At 29.4% G+C, this 12,774-nt stretch overlaps 1 protein-coding gene across 3 annotated transcripts in view; it reads right to left on the minus strand.

The window, feature by feature from the left end:
- Positions 1–3,007: 3,007 nt before the first annotated feature.
- Positions 3,008–12,774, minus strand: part of LOC106472727 (UV radiation resistance associated protein-like) — a 48,868-nt gene continuing 39,101 nt past the window's right edge. For all 3 annotated transcript variants that reach the window (XM_022401270.1, XM_022401272.1, XM_013933385.2), the window contains exons 9-15: positions 11,434–11,666; positions 10,536–10,708; positions 9,539–9,602; positions 8,489–8,654; positions 7,486–7,564; positions 6,632–6,723; positions 3,008–5,023 (exon numbers count right to left, since the gene is read on the minus strand). In XM_022401270.1, the coding sequence (XP_022256978.1) occupies positions 4,165–5,023; positions 6,632–6,723; positions 7,486–7,564; positions 8,489–8,654; positions 9,539–9,602; positions 10,536–10,708; positions 11,434–11,666 (1,666 nt within the window). In that variant the 3' untranslated portion in view covers positions 3,008–4,164. The remainder of the gene's footprint in view (positions 5,024–6,631; positions 6,724–7,485; positions 7,565–8,488; positions 8,655–9,538; positions 9,603–10,535; positions 10,709–11,433; positions 11,667–12,774) is intronic.

A 12,774-nucleotide genomic window follows, 5' to 3' on the forward strand; every position in this document is an offset into this window, starting at 1 on the left:
AAGTATCAAATTCAATTTTTGTCAATAAAAATCTTTCAAATGCGACTGTAGCTTTTCCCCCCCAAAACTTTGTCTTCAAAATAAGGGTCGTCTTATACACCAGTGCGTCTTATATTCCAAAAAATACGATAATTACTTGAGGGTCTATGTGACCTTACTGGAGAAATTCATCAAGTGTTTACAGCAAAAAAACATATACAGCTGCTCAGAAAAAGACACTCATGTGAAAGGATACAAATGCAGCAAGTGTCCTCGTACCAAGTTCAAGAAGTTACCAAGAATGCAAAAAAATAATATGTTTGGAACATTCAACACAAACCTGTCCTGACTGTATTTTCTATAGAATATAAAAATAAGTTATCAAATGCATAATAAAGATATTTGTTCAAAAGAGTAAGAATTATGTGTGTGTGCTAAGTATTTTCCTATAAACACAATAATTAAACATGGAATATTAAAGATTCCACACTAGTAATTATGGTAGTTAATGGTTAAATCTCATAAACTAGCTGATGAGTGATTTATAAGTTCTACAACTTTTACTGGTTGCTATGTGAGTCACACGGAAGAACAAGATATGTTGTCCAGAAGATGGGAGATGAAGGACATCATGGACACAATCATTGTTTAGATAACCTAAAGTAAGGACTGTCTGGAAGAATAAGGAATGTTTATACTGACATGAGCATATAGTAATATTGTCCAGCAGTTGATAAATACGAGATAGTTTGAAATTTTGGACAATAAAAATTACTTTTGAATAGTCACTGCATAACAGTTGCAATGGTGAAATCAACATCTAACTTGTAGAAAAAATGTTGAAATGTGAGCATAAACATTTTCCTTTTAAGTGTTTTTCTCACAGTGTCCACAGCTTAATTATACCACGTTGTTTGATATGCATTTAGATTTTATTATTAACACTATAAATTGTTCATGGTCATGTGGTAAATTTTAAAGTAAGACACTTTTGTATGTACTTTTGAATGAGGATTTTGTCTTTATATGTTTATGTGAGTATGTATATATCAATCCTTCATCCTGGTAAATATTTTGCTTTCCTCCTGATAGATAAGTTATCTCTGGAAAGAAAAAAAAATCCCTGGACAGATCTTATAATTAGAAGTATTTTACTTTTTTTTAAATCTGTTGCACTAGGAATAATGAATCTATAGTCTAGCCTAAATACACTGAAGTACAACTTTATATCAATTAAATATAGGGCATGAAATCACACATTTTACATACTTAGACATGTCAAATGTTTGTTTTGTTTTGGCTCATTGCTCTCAGAATATGGAGAAATAGATACATGTGTATAAAATGAAAGAAGCTGATCATCTCATAAAAAAATATTTGTCACTGCCCATTTTTATACATTAGCGTCCAGTAAATAAAGCACTTATTTTAAAGTTGATAAGTTTAAGATCTGCTAAGTATTTGTGATGAAAACCCAAAAATCTTGAAAAAGAAACTAACTGAAGCACAAAAAACTTTATTTATATCATTTTTATAACTATCGATTATTTAATCAGAAAAGCTGAATTTCAAAATTTACATAAAATTATGTTTAAAGTATGATGGAACAAATGTTTTTAAAGCCTATTTTTTTCTACTTGAGTGTATGTTTGTAATATTTACAGGTAAACTCACAAATATTCATATACTCCACCTAGACTATCAACATGACACTCTTTATGGAAATCAAGTCTTATTAAGAATATATAAACAATTAATAATGATGGATAGATTAGATAGTTAAATTTTTTAATCACAGTGTGCAAACAGATGTCTTACAGGAATGTATCTGTTAGCACACTGGTATGGTTATAACCACTTTTTTCATAGATAATTAAAACCTAATAACATGTACACAAACAACGTATGTTTGTTTGTTAAATGTTCTTTAACATAAAATAATGCAGTTTTTTGAAGTGCTACAAATTATTTTTGCTTTCACAATAAATATTTCCTATTTGTGTCTAAACCTTAAAAAAGTTCTTGCACAATACCCCAACCATTAATAACAATCTGTTCATGTCTCTTATTGTTTATTTAAGGTAAATGAATATGAATATCTTAAAATACAAGTTAATTAACTTTCAAATGTTAATAAGATACACAAGATTACAAAACATTTGATGTAGCAATGTGGCCATGCATATTCGTGTAACTAGTTTTTGTGATGTTAATCAATTTATGTATCACACTTCTTAAAAAGTTCTTTACACACAAATGATATGTTCTCCTTGTGTATATAATCAATAATTATAGCTTACAGCATATGTCACCCAAAAAATGTATAGAAAATATACACAATTATTATGAATACCACTTAAAATATTCTATATTTAATAATTATAAGAATAAAGTAACATTTGTTAATCAGTTCACACTGGAATTATATTGGTAGGAAATTTATAATCAAATCCATGTAAGTCCAAAAAACAACTTGAACTTAAGCAACAAAACTGGACTAAGAGTGAATTGTCCCACCTCTCATATTATAATCTTTGTTTTTCTACACACTGTGTAAAGGCAATTTAAGTGTCAACTTTGTACCTATACTGCTAATATTTCTAACCTTGTTAGCTTTGTTTTAATACGTTACACTTAAAAATTGTACCAACAATCTTCATGGCAAAAGTATTTCACCTTCCAAGCTAATCATCAATTAGAGTTAGCCTAGTATTATGTAGAAATAATATGTATTAAGTTTTCCATTCATATGAAACATAGATTCAAGTTAACATATTTTGTACTTCACTTTCCATTCTTTTAATCTGTCAGAAACAAACTCCACAAAAACCACATACATCATGTGCCTGATGTAGTAAACTTTTTTCAATTAAAATGGTCCAAGTTATACACCTTTATGAAAGAATGATATGTTATAATACCTTTGTGTGCCTAATTATGAGCCAAAAAAAAAGTATGCCTCGTATCTGATACTTGCTAGTTTCTCACATATGCTTCACAATTATGATACTTTAATTTTAAATTTTTGGTAAATCAAACAACTTTTTCTCCAGATTGTTATTGAAAGCCTGTTTGATATGTCAATTTTGATTTTGAAATAATGTTAGAAGTTTTATTGACATTCATTACAAATGAAGAAAAAGATGGCTAATAAAATTCAATATTGCACAAGGGAGGTAAAAGGTTTTTATAAGTCAAGAGTTAAAAAAGGATAGTTTCTTTAAATTCTTAATCTTTTGAGCTTCTTTTACAAAGACAAACTTGTTTTATGTAACTATTAATTAGTTCTTGAGTGATTTTAGACTTATTTCTGAGATAGTGAAACTCGCATTATTGTAACTATCAAAACAAAATATTGTTAAATAGCTGTTATTTAAAAGAAACAAAAAAACTACCAACAAAACTGCAACATTTCAATGTTAACAGTCCTGATACTTAAAGTTACCTCTATATACTAACTACTCTTAGCCATTTCATAAAGTTCACATTTATCATTACTCACAGAATATACACAAGGATGCACCATATTCTGGTAAGCTAATTAGTAAATGGTACATATGTTACAACGAAAAGTACCTTGGACCAAAGTTATTTTCTGTACAGTGTTTTTCTAAATAACTGGTTTTTCATCACCTTGGGACTATAGAATATTAAAACATCTGACTAGTTTTTGTTTTGTTTTTTCATATTTAATAATTATTTTCCATACACATTTCTACTTACCTTTAAGAACAGGAACATTTTACAGCAATCCTAGTTCTCATTTTGAGATTAGGGAAAAAAAAACAATGCCAATTTGCTATTTGGTACACAAAAAAGCCAGAACCAGTCCACTGATAACATACACATTTTCTTTTTTTTAATGTAAGACTATAAACTCCCTAAGCAAAATTTCTAGAATAACTTTAAAGGAAAAAATAAAATAAAGAATTAGATCCAAAGACACAAGTTATCCCCCTTTCTTCTTCTTCTTCAAAAAAAAAATATTTGTAAATTTGCTATCATTCACTTTAATTAACATATTTAGTTCAGACCCTCACATATTAAACACATAAAAAATAAATTCTGTGGTTTTTTTTAACTTTCCTATAAATTTCTATGGCCACTTAGTTCTGAAAGCTATAATTCTGGCTTAAAAATGGTTTAGCTGATTTAAACATACACTCTCACAGAGGGCACCTACAGTCAATGTACTTTTGGATCTAAATTAATATTACCACATGATGAACCCCACTGCATCCGAAAACTGTTACTTCTAACAGCTAGCTGTTGAGTTCGAAGCTTTAAGTCTGCATCAAATGCAGTTTCATTAAAATCATGAGTTCCTCTATAAGAGAGCCGACACTGATCACAATTGTTGTCATCACAGTGAGGAAGCAACTCTTTTTTGGAGTCTGCTTTAATCCATGGCTGTTTTGATGAAGCAACTACCTGTCCACTACTGTCCGTGCTACTACTAGGTGAGTGGCCCGCAGCAAATTCCTCATCCGAGTTACCCTGAGAACTGCCTCCCATCCACATTTTGAGAGCTGAGTTAAGTCCTTGCTTTTGATTGGTTGTTTGTTTTAGTACACCATCTTGGAATGACACAGTTGCAGTACAACTGGTTAAGTTTGGGACGCTAGAATGACGGCTGTAATTAAGTGATTTAATCTGAGGGCTTAACTTTTTAGAACTTTGATGGCTATTATTTTCAAGAGTTTTCTGTAAAGTTATGATATCATTTAATCCTTTGTCTAAAGAAGAGCTCACAGCTGTACATGATAAGTCTGGTCCTGTTCGTTTTGGTGAATCATTGCTAGCTTTCATAAACTCCATCTCTTTTTTAAGTCCTGCAATCAATTCTAAATTGCTGATTTTCTGAGGGTCATTTTTTAGAACTTCTATATTTTGTTTTTCCACCATGGATTCATTGAGAGTTAGAGCATGCTGCACTCCCAGGGAAGGATCTGTTACATTCCCACTAAGCGAAAGAGGAAAACTGTGAAAGGAGGGCATTCTAGGCAAGCTCAATGTTGAATATACTTCCGGTTGGGATTGATCACTAGTGAATATAAAAAGAAATATGTACATATATTTTTTCTTCCCAGTTTATATAGAAAATAGTAAGGAGCAGTAACCATTATTTTAATATTATAATAAATAATTGTTTTGTATACAAGAAGTACATAATATCTGATGTATTTTTGGGGTGTCATTTTACAGACTGATAGAAAATGTAATACCTATTTATTGAGCCGTATTATAAACTGTTAACACAGCTGTCTGGTGAAACTTAAGAGCACTAGAGAATGTATTTACATGCATAAAGCCATATTATAAACTGTTAACACAGCTGTCTGGTGAAACTTAAGAGCACTAGAGAATGTATTTACATGCATAAAGCCATATTATAAACTGTTAACACAGCTGTCTGGTGAAACTTAAGAGCACTAGAGAATGTATTTACATGCATAATACTAGAAACATGAAGATATTAAAAAAAAAAAAAACATGAACTGCTATTAATTTCTTTTCAACTTTCTCAAGCAGTAGGTTAATATTGAAGCAAAAAATCAACCATGAAATTATAGGGGGAAAATTCTTAAATAAATTCTTTTGTCTTCAAGATTAGTGAAATGCAAACAAATTGATACAATTTATTTTACATAAAATGAACTACAGAGGTCTATAAAAGTGAAAGTGTAATAATAATAAAGATTATGGTTGAGCAGCTCTATATGACAAAAAAGTACCACATTTATCAAAGTACTACAATTACCAATATGTTCAAGTAGATACTGGATATAAATTGTGAACACTTTCAATATGATGACAATGAAAATTAGTGATGGTATACTTAACAATGAGAGTGAAAATGAATTTTTATCTTAATATAATGAAATTTTAAACCCAGCTTTATATGTCACATGCAGAATCATGCTTTAAAAACATTGTAAAGAAAAGATTTAAAGGTACACAAGGGTAACCATTTTCCTGTAACTTAATTAATGGTTAGCAGCCTCGATTCACCAAGTTTAATGTGTTTTTGGTGAGAATAGCACTTGAAGATAGCAGGATTAGAAATAAAAAGAATGTGTGATTGCCAAACTTTAATTAGTAAGGTTACAAATGTACATAAAAAAAGCAGGTGATTAAAAATCACTAACCCATAAACATGATTAACTAACAATCACCAAAGTGACATAATACAATTGTGATGTACATAATACAATAACGAAACCTATAATCAATACAGTAAACTTGTTTATAAAATAAAAATTTAACTTATAATATCATCATTGGAATCAGAAAACCAATTCTTGAAAACATTTATATGAGGTAATAGAAAGAACAAGGTAATCATGTTAATTTACCGTAAAGTCATTGTATTAGCATTAATAGGATACTAAAGTTTGTTCAATTTTATTTAACCATCAATACACTAATAACAGTCATTCTTCAGAATTTCACCAACAGTGTTATAACTGATACTTTACTGTTAACTGGTGCTTAAAAAGTAAAGATATTCTAAACTCCTGCACTGAAATTATGGTTTGTTTTATTGTAATGTACATTTGCTTTTATTAAAGGTTTAGGAAAACTTCAAGTATTAGCAAAAAACAAAATTGTTATTTTAAAATATCCTTTAGGGTTCAAAGTTCATACTTACTTCTTTATATTGAATCTTGTCTCAACAAGTGTGTGCAAGTTCAAGAGTGTTGCTCGAAGGTCATGTGTTGTCATACCACAATAATGTCTTAACTTAAAAGATGAAAAATTCAACTGGTAAGCATATTCTTTTAGTTAATTAACTAAAGTTTAAAATATTTAGAAGATATAAAATTTATAATTATTTTAATGGGTTAATTACAAATAATGATTGTTACTGGATTTGTTTTTGTTTAATGTATGATTTTTAATGTTAGTTAAAAAAAAATATATATATGTATATTCTCCAGCAACTTTTGTCCCTACCATATTCTACAAATCTAAATATTAATATCTTAGACTGAATAAAGTACACATTCAGAACATCAAAATATACATGACGTTTTCAACTTTGTTTTCAATCCTTTTTTTACACATGGTAGTTATTAACTTACTTTGCTGTCATGAAACTACTGTGATGACCCCAAGTCATTATTAAATGGCTTCATGCTGAATTACTTAAATCTGAAGAACTAAATTAATCATCAAAACAATTTGAAACAATTTCAGTGATGTGTTGACTCTAGTTCTTAATCAACAGCTCCACAGTGATTCCTTTAATCAAAGAAACTAATCATCGTAACATAAAAAATTAAAATAATTCCACGTAACACCACAATAGAAGGTCCATAATTTTTTTTCACAGTCATGTCTGAATATAGAATATCTTTTTTATAGTCTTAATTTTCTTTCCATCTAAAATAACCTAAAATACAATTTTTCAGAATCTAGTTAAGTTTATTTATTCATCTAATAATGATGACTGAAATATGTTTAAAGACGTTTTCATTTTTCTATAAAGCAATTAAAGCTTACCTGAGCTATGTTTTTATTTAATAAGTACACACCATAATTGAAATGCAGTCGTTCTTTTCCTTTAGCATACAGTGGAAATCTAGAGGGAATAATAAAAGTTAAATATTGCAGAAGTTTAGGACAAACCAAGAAAACACAGACAACACACACCAAGTTTAAGCATTATACAGTGAAAACTTTATTATCCTGCATTTGCTGGACCCCGGCAGTGCTGGATAGACAAAAATTCTATTGACAAAAGTGTACTTTTTTACAATATTTTACAGGAAACATTTTGACACCTTGTTAATATTCTGAAGTACAGTATTTCTACATCATCTATAACAATAAGAGTTTTAAACAATAATAAATGTTGTAGAAAAGTTCAAAATGTATAAAAATATTTATAAGCACAGTATTTTAAATGTGAATCACAGTACAGGCAGTTAACAACTGAAGCTTGCTGGCAGGAAAGAAAATAAACAAAGCCACAGAAATGCCACTAAACTACAATTAGCATTTGTATTTAGAGATATTGAAAGTTCCAGTAACAAGAGCTTTCAAGATATGAAGATGCTGGATAACAAAGCTTTTACTGTAACAAGTTTCTATTAATTTGTACAATAAAATGGAAAATTATTTACAGAGTTAAAATCACATCTACCACAATAACAAACACCTCCAGGGGAAATCTTTTATTAGGTTTACAAAGAAAAGATTATGTGGTATATATTTATATGTAGAGCATTCACTTGTTTAACTTGATTTAACATTTTATCACTTCTCATTTTATTCATGTGCTAAGTACAAATTTTGGGTAAAAAATATTTGGAAAAAAATCTTTAGTTATTTCTTACTGAGTGATTTGCAATGGGTATTTCTCACTAAATATACAAATATTTCAAAATATGTTTAGAACAAACATATCTTTGTAAACATATAAACCTAAAGAAATAAAATCTAGAATACAAACAAAAAGTACTCTAAGTGAACTTTAAAAAGTATAAAAAACTTTAGTACTTACTCTCTATTTTTGTCAGGAATCTTGTCTGAAACATGGTCAATAACGACAGATCGTGAGCTGAAATGACGAACTGGATAACGTAGAGGCAGGTTAAGAAACTGAGATATCATCAATGTCAAATGGCATACATATCCCAAGGCATTTGATATCATTGTGTCATCACGTCCTAAATGTTATTAACAGTTTATGAAACACAGTCATATTCTTCGAATATTTCTTCTATTCTTACCCTTTAAACTATTTTTAACATATTTTTTAGTGAAGATGAAAATATATATAATTAAAATTTATGACAGAAATTGATCAATAAGTAGCACAGTGCTTTTATTCTGAATAAGTATTTTCTAATAAAACATATAGGAAACAAAACTAATGTATCTTACTCTAAGTACGAATTTTCATAAAACCTGAAAAATGTGTGTGTGTATGAGTACACATGTGGGAAATGTAATGCTACCTTTAGAAGATATATATATTGTTATGACAGCGGGGGTCACGTGACGCTAGTAACAAGTTATATTCTCGAACGTTTACGTCCCTTCCAGAAATCTTGAGAGCCTACTAGACATGCGGTAGTCTTGTATATATAAACCGGTCAAGACGAGACGGCAACAATGTAATTGAACTGCGGACAGGGAGACATATTGTTGAGTCGAGCACGTGAGACGTTCGTTGTGAATTACAGAGTTTGTTATAGCACAACTGTGGAAATTAAGTGTATTGCAAAGTTGTATTCAGAAAGAATAAACCAGTTTTATTTGAGAAAGGACTTGTATCGCTAAAGTTTCTTCGGAAATAATTTTTACGGAAAATTAACTAACGACCAGAGACGTAACAATATATATCTTCTAAAAACTTTTCTGTACAAACACATGCACAGGACACAAACACAGTTAACTTTATTTATTAAGTAGATCATATGATTTTAAATCAAAGTGATGTTTACAAATGATTATTTTGGAGAGATATCAGAGATGATGCCAAACTATAATTTTTTTTTCACAATCAATGTTTTTTCAAATGAATCCTATATATTAATTTATGTCTTACCTGCAAAATCTTCAGAGTTTGGAAGATGAACACCACAGATGCTGTAGCCTCTCTTGTCTGGAAACTTAAGAAAAAGTAATATAAGTAATTATTAAATTTATGAAAATCTCTGAAAACTTGTCACTTTGAAAATGTTATTTAGTTATAACTAATGTGTAAAAAAACATTTATTAATCTCAGTGTATTCAACATAACACATTATATTGATCAAATACATAAAACATTACGGAGGTCAGAACTGAAATTGTATAACTGATTGACTAGAGACACATCACTTCATGAAACACTGCACAAGAAAACTAAAACATACAATGATTATTTGTGCTAGTCCAGTCCTAAACCTCTTTAATAAGCTAATAATTGAAAATAATCTTCAAAAGTATAAAAATACATAAACATCATATCGTGTTATGCTAATGCAACTAGCTATAACAGTAATTCTCAAACCTGGAGTATCGATGGGGTTGTAAGTTTAGTAGAAACAAAATCATATGTAGAAAAAAAAAACTGAACATGGTGGTTGAAATACATTTTCAAGCAGATGGGGTTGCACAGACTTGGGATGTCTGAAACAGGGTAAGCAATGAAAAAAAATTTGAGAACTACTGAGATATAAGGAAAAATGGAGAAGTTCATGTTTTATCCCACGTTTTAAAAATACCTTTCACAACTGTAATTTCTCAGCTTTTCATAAATTCTTATGTTTGTGAATCACAGGAAGTTTTGTCAAAAATACAATAAATGCTTATATGAAATTTACTTGAGTAATATCAGCTGAACAATTCCTAAAGAAATTACATAATAAAAGCATTGAAAACAATATTTTAAAAATACAAAATATGTTACAGAAATGACAATTCACAGTTTAAGCATCTAGCCCTTTATTTTCCAACACTGCTAATATGAAGACAATTTAATGCCTACAGTAAAATATTTACTAATTCTCTTTATATTGTCCTTTTCTATTTTTCTTAAAATGTCATTAACAAATACATACCTCTACTATGGGGTAAATGCAAGACAGTTCAGATATCAACTGCTTTCTTCTTAAAATGAGTTGAGCATTAGTCTTAAGAAGATTTTCTCGGGACTCAAAGTAACATCTTCTTCTTTCCACTAATGCATCTCTCTCTCTTTTCAAAAGTTGCAGTTTGTTCATAATTTCCACTGCTACAGTTTAAAAAATAACAACTTAATATCGCAGAAATTTTAAGATATTGAACCACTTTTTAATTTTTTGTTATGAATTAATATTCAATATGTATTTTATTTAAATTTCAAACATTGGGAAAGAGCTCTAAAACAGAAACATTTAAATTTTTTCAAAAACTTGAAGATTGAGAACAAATAAATTTTTAATTGAAAGGTAGCAATTAGTTGCAAATAAATTTTCAGTTATACTAATCAGTTTTATTCAGCTAACTCTGCCAGTCATTGAGCTTTGAAAGATACACTGAAAATCAAAACAGAGCACAGCCCTGGAATTATAATATGCATGAATTAAATTACAAGCTAAGCTTCCTAAAAAACTCACAGAGTTAAAGTTGAGTCATATTCATTCAAGTTTTTATTTTATTTGCTGTTGATAATGCTAGCATTTAATCAATAATAAATTTAATCCTAAAAATAGTCTAAACCAGCCTACTAAAGTTATCTGATGTTGAAATTGAACATACACTAGTTTAGCAGCCAGAAAGATCAATATCAGACTGTTACTCTAACGACTTACATAAAAGGTGCAGTTCACCCTCTTTAAAATATATATATTTTTAGTATGAATCTACATTTGCAAGACATTTATTTTTGTTTCTGTTTTATTAGCCTTAATCTCAGTTTTACTGACTAATTATTTAAATAAAAATGCAGTCTGGTTGTGAATTTTCTGATACCAATACCTTTTTCTTCCACTTCTTGACCATTTAAAGATCTTCTTGATAGTAAAGTGTTCAGCCGGTATTGCTGTACTTGAAGTTCATTTCTTAAGGTAGAGACTCTGGCTTTCATTTGTTCCTGGTGACCTTTTAACTGATGTTTCTGACCAGCTTGTTGAAGCTTATCCTCAATCAAAACACGTAGTCTTTGTGCTGCAGCCTGGGTTTGTTTTATTGCCCTATGAATTGTCTGAATTCTATGAAACAAAAGGAAGGTATGAGTCCCTTATTACATATAGACTTTAATTTTATTTTAATGCTATATCAAGTCCACGTGGTTCTTTATGTTTTAATCAGTTTGAACCTCATGAAAAAGGTCACCATTAATCATCAAAATGTTAGTAGTTCAAACAGAGTTGCATAACCATTACTTAGCTTCAGTTGTGTACAATTCTGTCCCAAATACCAGTTTTTAAATGATTATTATGTTTGAGAGATTTTCATATTTTGAAATCAAAGTTTTAACAAAAAAATATGCCATACAATTATAAAAAGAAACTGAATATTTTATTTATGATAATATCTAGTGTATGGTTAGAAACAGCTGATACTGAACTACTGCCTGCTCTACAAAATATATTTTGTTTACTTACAAATTTCAAAATGCTATAGATTCAACTGTACAGCATAGCAGTCAAAACAAGGTTGATTTGCACAAAATTAAAATAAAAAATAACCCTTCTAAAAATAGTTTTTTTTTCAAATAACAATGTCAATTTCAAATGTTTAACAATGTTACAAGGTTTAAGAAATATTTCTCTTTGACTCTTTAAATAAAATATTTCCACCTGATTTTTTTACAATTTAAAAATTGTTAAAGGTGCTGAAAGAAAGTTGGGAATGAAAGCAGTAATTCCTTTTTCTAATTTGCTTAAACTTGTATTTTATTTCACAGCACGTTATATATACTTATAAAGAACTAGGACTACTAAAATCTTACTACACACATGTTGTACATGTAGTTAAATTTCTTATAACTACACAGAAAATGTTTAATACAACAGAAAATTAACAACAAAGATTGTAATAGGTTTGAGAAATTTAACGGACTGTAACTGCCTGTCGAATGAAAAGGATATGACAATTCAGCTTCTACAGTGAGGACTCGGTATAGAAGCCAAAATGTCGTCCCCTTTTCATTCAACAGTTAATTGCAGTCCATCATAGTTTGCAAAATATACTACATCTACACTGCTTAAAGATGGCAGACTTCACTGCACATTTGAAAGAAGTATTTTTCCATTGCTGATTTGTCTATATACCTGCCCACCCGTCTAATTGCTTAAAGAATGCAATACCAAAGGA

This window comes from Limulus polyphemus, unplaced genomic scaffold (genome assembly GCF_000517525.1).
Source record: "Limulus polyphemus unplaced genomic scaffold, Limulus_polyphemus-2.1.2 Scaffold5560, whole genome shotgun sequence".
In the NCBI taxonomy this organism is placed as follows: Eukaryota; Metazoa; Arthropoda; class Merostomata; order Xiphosura; family Limulidae; genus Limulus; species Limulus polyphemus.